Source organism: Podarcis melisellensis (genome assembly GCF_964234715.1).
Source record: "Podarcis melisellensis genome assembly, chromosome: 4".
Lineage (NCBI taxonomy): Eukaryota > Metazoa > Chordata > Lepidosauria > Squamata > Lacertidae > Podarcis > Podarcis melisellensis.
In genome coordinates this window covers 79,709,971-79,722,714 of record NC_138531.1, presented here as the reverse complement: position 1 = coordinate 79,722,714, position 12,744 = coordinate 79,709,971, and the positions used below count along the sequence as shown (strand labels likewise).

General features: G+C 44.2%; 1 protein-coding gene across 3 annotated transcripts; it reads right to left on the bottom strand.

The window, feature by feature from the left end:
* Positions 1-352: 352 nt before the first annotated feature.
* RNF6 (ring finger protein 6) lies at positions 353-12,643 on the bottom strand. Of its 3 annotated transcripts, none has more exons than XM_081909367.1 (5): positions 12,272-12,643; positions 8,022-8,172; positions 6,853-7,057; positions 4,809-4,916; positions 353-3,047 (listed from the first exon to the last, which is right to left on the bottom strand). In XM_081909367.1, the coding sequence occupies exons 3-5, from the start codon at positions 7,040-7,042 to the stop codon at positions 1,405-1,407; spliced, it is 1,941 nt and encodes a 646-aa protein (XP_081765493.1). In that variant the 5' UTR covers positions 7,043-7,057; positions 8,022-8,172; positions 12,272-12,643; the 3' UTR covers positions 353-1,404. The 3 variants fall into 3 exon arrangements, with proteins under 3 accessions (XP_081765493.1, XP_081765492.1, XP_081765491.1); XM_081909366.1 differs by lacking the exon at positions 12,272-12,643 and adding an exon at positions 9,196-9,315; XM_081909365.1 differs by lacking the exon at positions 12,272-12,643 and having other exon boundaries at positions 8,022-8,918.
* Positions 12,644-12,744: the final 101 nt, after the last annotated feature.

The following is a 12,744-nucleotide window of genomic DNA, read 5'->3' as shown; positions in this document are numbered from 1 at the left end:
CTCTGAAAGACTTCTTTACAAGATCCAAGAGACCTATCCAACATCATGGGATGTGTCTTACAGCTTTGCAATGAGGGAGGGAGAAGTTCTGTTGTGTGCTGAATGACTTCTGCAAGCACACCGTTATGTAGCTGGATAAAACCATGTCTCTCTACAAGTGTGCATATTTGCACGTGTTACTAAAAATTTATGTAAATTTGTAAGAAATGGAAGCACTGTTCCTTATACTGCCTACTACAACCTAGGTCCAATGAATTGGAATGGTTTGAGGGTTACAGCTAAAGAAAAGAGGCATTGCAGACTCCATTTTTAAAAGAGCTTTAAAGAGATATGCAAATGAGTCACACATCTGTTTTGTTCTTGCACTTTTATTATTTTGTCAGGTATTGGTATAAGCTTTAAGGTCCAGGTATACAGCTTCTCTTGCATTTTTGTAGTAAGCATACATCTTTCCCTTAACAAGTGATGGCATCTGATTCTCAGAAAACTCTCCACGGTCCAAAATTACATGTTCCATTACATGTGCAGAAGAGACTGTCTTACAACAAAATGATAAAATGTACAAAAACAAAACATAAATCGTGCTTGCTGCTTGCAAGTTACTTATCCATGGCACTCTTCCACCATCAAATTAAAAAAAAAGGTTTTCGGAAAAAAAACCAATTGAAATGTGCTTAAATGTCTGTTGAGTAACCTAAACATACGGTTTCTGTATCCGTTAAGCAATGTTCTGAGGTCAACGTAGAACTGGCGAACATAAATTAATAGTTCTCTAATGTAATCTCATGGCTAAACAAACATTCTGTATAAGTCAGTCCTTTGAAGCAAATTTCAGTCGACCCGAAGAACCACATCCACTATAAAGGTTAATGGGCAACAGTAAGCCATGTATAAAACATGCAAAAACTGCCTATAAAATTAATAAAACCAAATGGGCAGGGTATTCTATAAAAATATCCACTGCATATTTAAATCAAAACACTTACTCTATTTAAAGTACCTCCTGCCAGATGCCCAGGTTTCCAGTTACTTTTGCAACATAAAAAAGGATCGCTCATAGAGCAAATGGTTAACAAAAGATTATTTCAACAACTTCACAAAAACTGAAATCTCAATAAAGATCATACTGTTAACACAAACAATTACAGTTCTATATTACAGAAGTGCTTTATATAAGGGAATATTTTAGAAAAATATAATTGCATGAGGCCTATTCGATCGATCTTCACCCTTACACTTGCCTTTTAAGAAGAGAAGTTCACTGCACATGTAGCGAGGTCACTTCCAAATTTTAACCTTATTTTACACACTCACTCCTCATATTCAAAGTTAGTAAAATACCACCAGGCTCCCAATGGAGTACACAGATTCAAAAATTTGAGGAATTATCCACTGTCTGTAATGTTAAGCTACTACAGGTTGTCGACAAATTGGGCAAGTGGAATTCTCAGAAAGCCAGCGATCAATACAGTGAAAATGGAACTCATGCATACATGGCAACTGCCTTAGCTTGTTTCCTGAAACATATTCATTAATGCAAACACTACAGGTCTTGCTTATTTCACCCTCTTCTGCATCGGGATGCCCATAATTGCGAGTAGAAAGATTGTCAATTTGTTCTTTGGTTAACCCCCTCAAATGGTCACTAGTACTTTCATCTAATAAAAGGTAAGGTACAAGACGAAGGATGGGAAGTGTTCCACTTTCAACAAAACTGTTTGCATCTTGAAACTGTCTGTTACCTTGAGCTTCATTACTTTGATTGGAGTGTTGGGTTGCATTGGTTTCTCCATGCCATTCTCTGCTACCTTGTTCGGCCGGCCTGCTTCGAAGAGAAGCTTCACTGAACTCACCAATGCTGCTTAGAGTGTGCACGTTAAACAGCTCTGACTGCGTGTCTGCCGAGTGCTGACCACTCCTCTGAGCTTCGGAATCTGACTCGGTGCCCATTAAGGAGCTTAGCTCTCCAAATCCAGTCATAATTTGCCGTAGAATCGATCTAAGAGCCGCCGATGAAGATTCCCCGAGCCCAATTTCAGATATCCTACGAAGGGGTATCCGTATGGTGCTAACATACGTCCGTATGCCCGCATGTTCAGATCGTGAAACTGTCTGACGAAAACCCTCCCTATCGCTTTCGAAACTGACTGCGTTGTCTGCCGTGCCTGCTCTCGAACGAGTTCTAGTAGCAATGCTGTCTTGATCTCTATTTTCCCCAGTACGAATTCTTCTCACCTGAAGGTCTAATGTAATAATAGGATGTCTTCTAGGTGCAGTTGTGGGTCTGGTAGATTCCTCCTCTTCCAATGTTATGCCCAGTGTTGGCACTTGGTCCTCACCTTGCTCAGGAGGCGGCTGGGCTGTTTGCACCTGGGCAGACCTTCTGTGGATTTGCTGTGCATTCATACGTTGCCTTCTTTCCAAATGGGACTGAAACTGACTACTGAACGTTGATCTTAGTCTTAAAACTTCTGGCCTTTGCCTTGCATTCCTCCGAGTTCTAGCTCTCCTTCTGTGAACAGTCACTGACGAGACTCTGTGAATTCTCCTTTGCCTAATAATGTTGTGTTCATTGTCATCTAAGACGTTGTTGTGTGCTGCAATGCCTGCTGAGCTTCTGTTTCTGAGTCTGCCAGGGAATAACTGAGTTGCTACTTCAGCATTTTGTGTCACTGAGCCACTAATGTTGCCAGCCCTTGATGAGGCAACTGCACGACCAACAGTCTCTCTCAATGTCCTGCTCCTTGTTCGGCTGGCTATGGGACTCTCTTCTATCAGAGACCTGTTCTCTACCTGCCTTCCATTGGGATCACCAAGAAGGTAGCCGTTCAATTCTTCCCCAGGAGCGTCAACACTGTTATGTTCGTGATTTATATTTATTTCGAGACTAAACCGAAATTCCCCGCTACTCGGGTTTGCTCGGCTTACAGCCCTCCAAGTCTGGTTCCCACTCTGTCCACTATGGCTGGAATTTCCTGTACGGTGGAATGTGCTCAGCCACTCTAGCAGCGAGCTGTTTGTTGAATTTCCCCCAACAGTTTCTGCATCTGTAAGTAGTTTTTTTTAAAAAAAGAAAGAAGACATTTTTCATGACTCGCTTCACTTAGACAAAGCAGCTAACTGCAATTGTCACGTGACACCTGGAATACATGACAGTCAGTCATATGATCATCTATCACCTATCACATCCAGAGCTCTCATTCTGCTTCCCTTACAAATGCTATGAAATCTAAAAGCCAACCACCCAGTACAGAGGTCAACTATGTTTGAAGAGTTATATTCTTTGCTTCTTAAAGATGTCAATCAAAAGCCTAATCTGATGCACTAGTCTCCCCACAACTTCTCGTGTATCTAAGAGCTGTGTACAACCTCTATATCTACCCTTCATGTAAAAAAATAACTGTCTCCCATCCCGAATCTATAGTCCCCACTCAATTATTTTCTGCTTCTGCTAGCCTAGAAATTTGAGGCATACATAATTATCTTTCATAGCTTTGATGCTACAATTTAGACCCAGCAAACAAGCCACATAATTTATACCTAGCTGTTTGTGTGTGCGGGCACCTGTATACACAACTGTGCACATGTCAGTCATATTGTGTACTATTTGGACACGTGATCTCAGTAACGTGCAAATGAGCACTTTTAGAAATTCCAAATAAGCAGAATTCTTTTAAAGTTTGATGTTAGTGGGATTTCACCTACTAGTTTCTAGGTTCAAAACCCCGAAGAGCATAACTGAATATAGTAGGTGAAATTGAGGGGGGTGGGAATCATATATCCAAGCCACGCCTTGACAAAAACAGGGAAGTCCAAGTTGTCCTGGTGGCATCTGGTACAAATAAATGTACAAGTTACAAGTGGGGAAGCCATTAAAATTGTTAGGAAAACTGTGTGGAAGGTCATAGGAGAGGAGAGTAGTATCTGGAGTTAGCAGCCCACAGCAGAGGAAGAAAGGAAATTGCTTCTCTATTCTCTCCTCACCCATCTCTCTCTGTCCTCCTCATTGCTAGGGTCCAGAGTGCTCTTCCCTGCCTACCAGAACAGCCAAAAATAAGAAAGCAAGGTGAGAAAGCACCAAATACAGGAAAGGTTTTCAGGTGCAAAGAAGAATGTTGTGAGTCCAGCCTGTTTCAATTTGAATTCTTCTTCAGGGGCACTCTTAAGAACAACCAATTTTGGTCTTATTATCAGAATTATTTTGCAACCAAGTTGGGTGTAAAGGCTGAATCTGGTTGTGCCTAAAACAAGGTATACTAACTCTGCGCATTCTAGTTTCATCTAATACTGCAGGTGGAAAGTGTTTTCATATAATGACAGCAAAAGGCCACAGATTACATCTTGAATAAGTAGCCAAAAATATTTGCACTACTCAGCAGAAGTATAGCACCTTTGTGCCTTTCACTTCTCAGCAATCAATCCTTTCACAGGATTAAACAACATATTGATACAAAAAGCAGAGATAGCTTTACTCGCCATAAATCTGATTTCCTGCAGGTCTCTTTCCTTGTCCTTATATTAAAAACTGCCCTTACCTTCCTGCAAAGTGCACTATATGCAGCCACAGAGCACAGACTCTCTTGCCTAGAAACCCTGCTCTAGTTTTCCTTAACTCCCATGCAGCAGCTGTGCACAATGAAAATACTACCCTTTCTCCAGCTGTTTACCTTCCTTTCCTTGGACAAGGTCATTGCAATAGGGTTTGTTGGCTGCTGATTTTAACAAATACTAATTTTGCTAAGGTATCTAAAGAGCCTGCAACTGCCAGAAGATAATCAAGAGATTACTATATTAAAATAACAGCTTACCTCCGACAGTACCTCCTTCCCAGTCTCTATTTTCTCTGTCAGAATGTGATGCCAAATGCTCCTTTGCACCTAGCAAACGTTGCTGCAGCTCATTTGCTGTTATTTCTCCTGAAACAGATAGCAATATGACCAGTTTATTTATTGGTTCAGATACTGGTTGAAGACCTAGAAGCAAACAGAGCAGCTATTCAACATAGGAGTTAACCTGGCATGACCAGACTACAGAAGCAGAATTATAAGCATGCACTAGACACAAGGTTCTGCATTTTGACAATGCAGTTTTGATACAGCAATCCAAAACACTGGCTGGGAGTAACATCCAAGCCCTGCCACTTGTGCTGGCCAGAGCAGATGGTGGCAGTGGTGGTTTTCTAAACATTTTTGCTGCTATAGTTTCAGGCTGACACAGTAAAGGGACCCTGATTAGCCCCTTCTTTAGGACGTGGCCTGGCTTTGGATTCAGCAGATCCATTGCTGGCCCTTCTCTGCCACTATAATGTATCTTTTGGGGGCCTTTACAATGGTTTTCACAGGCAGCAGTATGCACTCCACCACACTTTCAGCAATTGGGCTGGGGTTTTTGGCTGCAGTGGTGACCCTATGCACCAATAAAGCCCAGTAGTGGGACACCTCTTCCTCTAAACCCATTTAACAGCGCATATCAGGGGTTTAGATTGCTGTGCCTAGCACTGACCAAAATGTAATGATTCTAGAATCAAGTTTAAGAAACTGAAATCTAATATTCTGTGTTTCCTCTGTTTTGCATGAACCTAGACTTCATTGCGAGCTAAAAGATGAAAAAACAAAGACCTACCTTGCAATGCACATTTTAAAAAAGAAATTTCTATATTTTCAAAGCACATGAGGAACAAATTCTACCCATAATTATGTTTATCTACCCATTGCTTCATACCAAGTTTATTATACAGTTTCAAAATGGTGGATTAAAAAAGCTGTATTCAATTTGTACTATGTTAACAGTAAAGCTGTATTAAATGTAAGAATTCTGCTCATCAATGGTCCCTCTTCATCCTGGAGAAGAGTGACTAGTGGGGTGCCACAGGGTTTGGGCCCGGTCTTATTCAACATCTTTATCAATGACTTGGATGATGGACTCAAGGGCATCCTGATCAAATTTGCAGATGACACCAAACTGGGAGGGGTGGCTAACACCCCAGAGGACAGGATCACACTTCAAAACGACATTGACAGATTAGAGAACAGGGCCAAAACAAACAAGATGAATTTTAACAGGGAGAAATGTAAAGTATTGCACTTGGGCAAAAAAAAAAAAATGAGAGGCACAAATACAAGATGGGTGACACCTGGCTTGAGAGCAGTACATGTGAAAATGATCTAGGAGTCTTGGTTGACCACAAACTTGACATGAGCCAACAGTGTGACGCGGCAGCTAAAAAAGCCAATGCAATTCTGGGCTGCATCAATAGGAGTACTGTATAGCATCTAGATCAAGGGAAGTAATAGTGCCACTGTATTCTGCTCTGGTCAGACCTCACCTGGAGTACTGTGTCCAGTTCTGGGCACCACAGTTCAAGAAGGACACTGACAAACTGGAACGTGTCCAGAGGAGGGCAACCAAAATGGTCAAAGGCCTGGAAACGGCCTTATGCCTTCTGAGGAACGGCTAAGGGAGCTGGGCATGTTTAGCCTGGAGAAGAGGAGGTTAAGGGGTGATATGACAGCCATGTTCAAATATATAAAAGGATGTCACATAGAGGAGGGAGAAAGGTTGTTTTCTGCTGCTTCAGAGAAGCAATGGATCCAAACTACAAGAAGGAAGATTCCATCTAAACATTAGGAAGAACTTCCTGACAGTAAGAGCTGTTCGACAGTGGAATTTGCTGCCAAGGAGTGTGGTGGAGTCTCCTTCTTTGGAGGTCTTTAAGCAGAGGCTTGACAACCATATGTCAGGAGTGCTCTGATAGTGTTTCCTGCTTGGCAGGGGGTTGGACTCGATGGCCCTTGTGGTCTCTTCCAACTCTATGATTCTATTAGATTCTGAGTACCGGAAGTCAAGTCTCACCTGGAGTCCCCAGAAGGTTGTGGTCTCTCATTAACCTGTAGTCTTCATCACTGAGCTCATTAATAAACTGGTAATAGGCTTCCTCTCTATTAAGGCGTTCCTGTTGCCACTGTCGCTCATCTTCACCACTGTGGCTTTGAGATGTGGTCTGCCCACCATCTTCCCCTGAGTAAGAACTAGAGCAGTCCATTCTGGGAACACCAGACTGTTGTAAAATGGAAAGAAAAAAAAGGAAGTTATCTGGGCTGTGTGTTCCAAAATTGTTGGTGTGTTTGATTCGGCTCTTATATGTGTACTCAATATCATATACCATTATTTACTGTAGTCAATTCCTGGCTGCTAGGATGGCTGAGGTTGCAATTCAATGTACATTAAGTGTGGAGTCAGTTCTACTGAACACAATGTAACTTACTTCCAAATAGAAAAGTATTGAATCAGCTTGTAAGTTTGGGTTTAAATCTTACTCCAATGTATTTATCTTGTCAGGTTACTACTTCAAGTATCCAAGAGGTTACAGCCACTATGCAACAAGTATTTATGGTACAAATTATGCAGGAAATGGCAGGAAAGAGCATTAAGTTGATGTGGGTCTCTGTCGCTAAATATAACATGCAATAGAGTAAATTTAAGCATGCTTCAAATGGAGGCTGGCTAACATACGGTTCTCCAGTGACTGACTTACCTCTTCCAAGTGCCCTTTCGTGCAGATTGGTACCATACATAAACACATACGTACTTTTAAGAACTGTGAAAATCCTACACTAAGCAGTGGCCATCACTTACTCTCAACTACCTAAATAACTGCCCAGAGACAGCAGTTCATTAGCGTGTTAGGAGTAGAGTAGAGCTGATTACAATGATAGGAGAAAAGCAATATCCTTTATCACAGAGCATATGTTTTGAATGCAGAAGGTCCCAGATTCAATCTGCAGCATCTCCTAGGAAGGACTGGAAGTGACCCCTGTCTGAAATCCTGGAGACCTTCCATCAGTCAGTGTAGACAACACTGAAGTAGATGGGCCAATGATCTGCCTCAGCATTATGGCAGCTTACCTTTTACTTACTTATGATGGTTAACACTCAGGCATCTAACAGCAAAAAAACAAAAAAAAAAACTACTAGGGATTTGAATGAAGAATCAACAGTAAGAGTGAAAGCAAAGTTCTCACGTTAAATATTTCCTTTTCCCTCAACCCTGCTAGGAGGTGGAGGTGATACAGATCTCTAGCAAGGTGTGACGTTGAGAATCATATCAGATAATTCCAGTCTTCATTTTTTTCCAGTGCTCTTTGAACAGGCAGGGTGAATGTTACGCAAATCCTGTATGAGAAGGTAAAAGAAACGTGTAGAACAATCTATGGTAACAAGCAAAAATCATTGGCTTGGAATTTAATAAATAACCCATCAACTTTCCAACCCCTCCACAGCTGCTTCCCTCTCATAGTGTCTATAGGTCCACTGTCTCTGAAGTCCACTGACTTTAACTAGACAGAGAAACATTCATCAATGGAACATTGTCCAGCAAGAAAGTGCAATGAAAGCATTTATAACTCTTAAATTTCTGCAAGCCTCGCAATAGTTAAAGGCAAAGAACCCATCATGGGGGGGATATAACCTGGAGGTTCGTCATCCGTAAAGTACAGCACAGCTTTTAAAGGACCTTTCAAACACCTATATCCATGAACATGGATATCCTTTTTAAACAATTCCTCATTTACTCCAACTTTGCTACCCCTTTCCTGCATAATATCCTTTATGGATTATTCCCAACGATGCTGGGCCATATGTAACCACCGTCCTTCAACCCACCATGGCAAGCCAAACTCGACAGGGTAATGGCATTTAGTCTAAACACGCTCCCACCCCGGCATGGTGGATCTCGGGGCACCTTTCGGACATTTACGGCAGCATAAATTTGAGCTGCTAACGTGCCACAAAGCTTTTGAATTAAAGCCAGCTCCTCTCCCTCCCCCCCCCCCAACACGTCTTTGCCAAGGCTCCCTGGAGCTTTGGCCGGAGGCGCTGAGCTCCACCCTCCGCCCCGGCCACATTTAAGAGCCCTGGGCGGGGGGGGGGGCTACTCCCAGCCAGCTACCTGCTGGAAAGACGCTCCGGGGTCCGCCCCCGTTCCCGAGCAGCACCCACCGGAGTCCGTTAGGCCGGGGCCCGGGCTAGGGTATAACGGCCGGTTGCTGGGAGACCAGGGTAAGCCTAGGCAGCGGCGCCCACACAAACCCCTCTTCGCCCCCAGCAGCTATGAGGAAAGTATCCTCCCACAGATTGCGCCCCGTAATAAAAACGCGCCCCCGCCCGCCCGCCCCGCCTTTCCTCGGCAGCGGCTACCAGCAACAAACCGACAACCCGGCCAACTGCAAGGCACCGAGGTGCACCTGCAACAGCGGGCCGCCGGCTGCTGGTGCCTCGGCTCACAGTTCCGCCAAGAAACGCGCAGGCGCGGGATCACGCCTCTCCCCCGCCCACTCCATGCAGCGCGAGAGCGCATCCCATGGGAAACGAGCTGGCGCAGGCGGCTGCCCCATCCCCGGGTGGTTTCTCCGGGGCGCAGGAAAGCTGCGTGGCCGGCAGTGCCGTCCGAGTACGTCAGGAAGAGCGACCAAAGGGGAAAGCGGGTCGGGTGAGCAAGTTCTGGGGGTCCGAGCGACACAGGAGGGTGTGTTGGGACCGACCACTGGGGACTCTGGGGCCAACGAGCTGCTGAGCCCTCTCTCTGGGCGGGGCGCAGCAGCAAGGGCAACTGAAGCATAGGCTGCTACAGGGCACGATCGTATCCAGCGCTGCACCCAAATAGAGAGCGTCGAGTGTAAAGAAGAGGTAGTCAGTGTGTTGCCCTCCAGATGTTGCTGGACTTCCAACTCCCAACATCTCCAGCCAGTCAGGGATACTGCGGGATTTAGTCCAAACGCATCTGGAAGGATCCACAGGAGTGGCTGCAGGTGTGGCAGGAATGGTTATATGCAAGTTGTGCCAGCTCCAGAGAGGAGCTGTTGCCTTTCTGTCTCTCTCTTGGGAAGTACAGCAGACAGCATTGGGTCTACACATAGAAAGCTGCCAGTCAGAATACACAGTACTGAACTAGACTCAGTATAAAGGATCTTTCTACACTCCCAAGACAAGCTCCTTAGGAAAAAAATATGCATTGGCTACCATCCCCAATAGGTAGGCCTGGAAACTTTTGAGATGAAAAAGATGAGATGTGCTGATAAATATTTGATGGTTTTCTGCTTTTTAATGGAACTCCAAAATCTGCCATGAGATGGCCTGCCTCACTGCACCCATTATACAGTGGGCTTATATATAACCAAAGTTAAAGAGAATTTGCAGCAAAACTGGTGTAAAGGATTCACACACTTTGCTACCACAAAATGCATCTGCGGGATTTTGTGTGTGTGTGTGCATTATGCCTTCCAGGTCACATACAGTCAGTCACATGTGCACACTGATAATTTTTCATCATTCCTGATGACAGATACAAAATGAAAGCCATAGTAACCTATTTACCCCAGCAATCTGCCTATGAACAGTATAGAATTAGAAAGCTGCCTGCTAGACAAGAGGAATTCACATGTGCACATATATAGGTGTTCTATGGGAGACTATGGGGACAGTGGAGGGAAATTCACTCTTTATAGTGGATGAACATAGAAATTCACTGAAACACATTCACCTGTCCTTCAAACTGATGTCAATAACTGTGGGTGGTATCCAACTAACTTGTTCCATCAGTGCAAGAAAATTTGCTTGTGTAACAGAACTTTCCCTCTTCTCCCTATGTGCCCCACAAATATGTTGTGGGGGTTTCCATAACCCTCTGGAGCAAATTTGGGGATGGTGCTAGACATGTGATTGGGGCGGGAGAGTTCTGCTGCACAAACAGAAATGCTTGTGTTGATGGATGATGCCCCATGGATTTAGGCCTAAGGAAGCTCCTAGTTCTCACTTTCTTCCAACTGATGTCAACCTCCGAACAGCAACACTATGCAGACCTATGTAATGTATAGGACGCATTGAACTCAGTGGGACTAACTTTTCAATAAACATGCAAAGAAATAGATTGTGAGACTCTTCCTGGTTCACATCTTCCTGGTCTTGGGCAGTGAATTCCAGTAATAGTCATTTTATAGAATTATGCATAGTCTCCTGCCTCACAGTTTGTTTCCACAAACCAAAAAATATCTTACTTGGGCATCAAGATTTTAATTCCACAATCGTATATTCTCGAATGTAATCAATTACTGTATGCTGCTTTAGTCTAAGCAATTGTCCCCTCCACTTCACAATCTATTACCATTCTTTCATCAAACTCAATTTGCTCTGCAACCAGCTTTCACAAAGCCATTACTGTAACTTCTCTTCAAAACAATCAAAACAATTCCCTCTCCCCCAAACTCATACAGTAATAGATCATGTGAAACAGTATTAGGGCATTAGAAGAGAATGCATAGTTGAAACCATTTTGGGCATACAGTTGTTTTATTCTCTCAGGTTCACATTGGATTAATTACTAGAAATTTAGTCTGCAGAAAAATAAAACTGGTTGCTCTCCCTCTCCACTTCACAAAACCACCCTTTGCTTGGAAAATTCATATAAATAGGCTAAAGAGGGCAGCAGATTTCAAATAATGGTGAATTTGCTGCAGTGATATGTTAAATAGATACAAATTTAATCTGAGCACTGTTCCAATCTACTAAAATAATAAAGGACAATGACTCAATTGTAGGCTGTTGAAATGATATGCTTACTGAAAAGCCCTGTAACACTTTTCTAAATGCAAGAATCAATTATGAAAAGATCTATATTGAATTATCGTGTACAGTAAATTCATTTTATGGTGTGAAGTGTTCTGCATGGCAGAAGTGCCATTTTGATGGGTGGGGGACAATATTCACTACAAGGTTCAAGGCCTGCTACTTAGCTACATTCAGCTGCAGACTGAGAAGAGGGTCTGAAGCTCAGTGGAGCAGCACAGATTTTCATGCAAAAGATCTCACTTTCCACCCGACTTTTAGGGGAAGACTGCATACATGCAGTCTTGCTATAACGCTTGCTTTCTCATGCAAAGTAGGTCGGCAATGGCCTTAAACTGTCTCTGGGTGGAGCTAGAAGTCCACCATTACTATCCTGTCCACGTTTAGGAGGGATAATAAAGCTCTGCCTCCGTCAACGCCAAGGGTGGGCCTTCCAGCTGTTACGGGGACCCAACTCCCACCAGCCTCAGGGATGAAGAGAGTTGGGTCACGGGTTCGCCACAACCGGCTCTGCGCCCTGGGAGGGTCAGGGCTTTGCTGCCTTTCCCCACTCCACACATTACGTCTTCCGGTTTAAAAACACTATCATTTCAACAACACGAAGCAACCCCGGGACATAATAACGCTATGAAATAAAGGCTGTCAGGTCAACCTTGGAAAATGTTGCTGCACCTGCTGGTCTCATATGTGCTGCATTTAGTAGTTCTCCTTCAAGGCATCTCCTTTTTGCCGCCCGTCCGCACTCCAGAGCCAACTCCAACCTTTCCTTCCTTCCTCCCCAAAACGCGTTTCCTTGGAGATGGCGCATCAATCGCGAACCCCGAGGACTTAAATTCCTATCACGCGCCAAGCCCACATCCGGTGACACGCCTGACTACAACCCCCAGCATGCAACGCTGCATCCACTGCCGTCAAACCCCGGGTTCCAAGCACGACCCGAAGACTCTAATTCCCATCACGCGCCAAGCCCACATCCGGGGACCCTCTGACTACAACTCCCGACATGCCCGTTTATCGCGCAGGCCGCATTATGGGGGCGTCCCACTTGGGTCTCTATTCGCTACACCTGCCCAAGCCTTTCGGCTGGTGGCCGCCGAGGTGCGGTGCATGCCGGGGGAAGGGAAC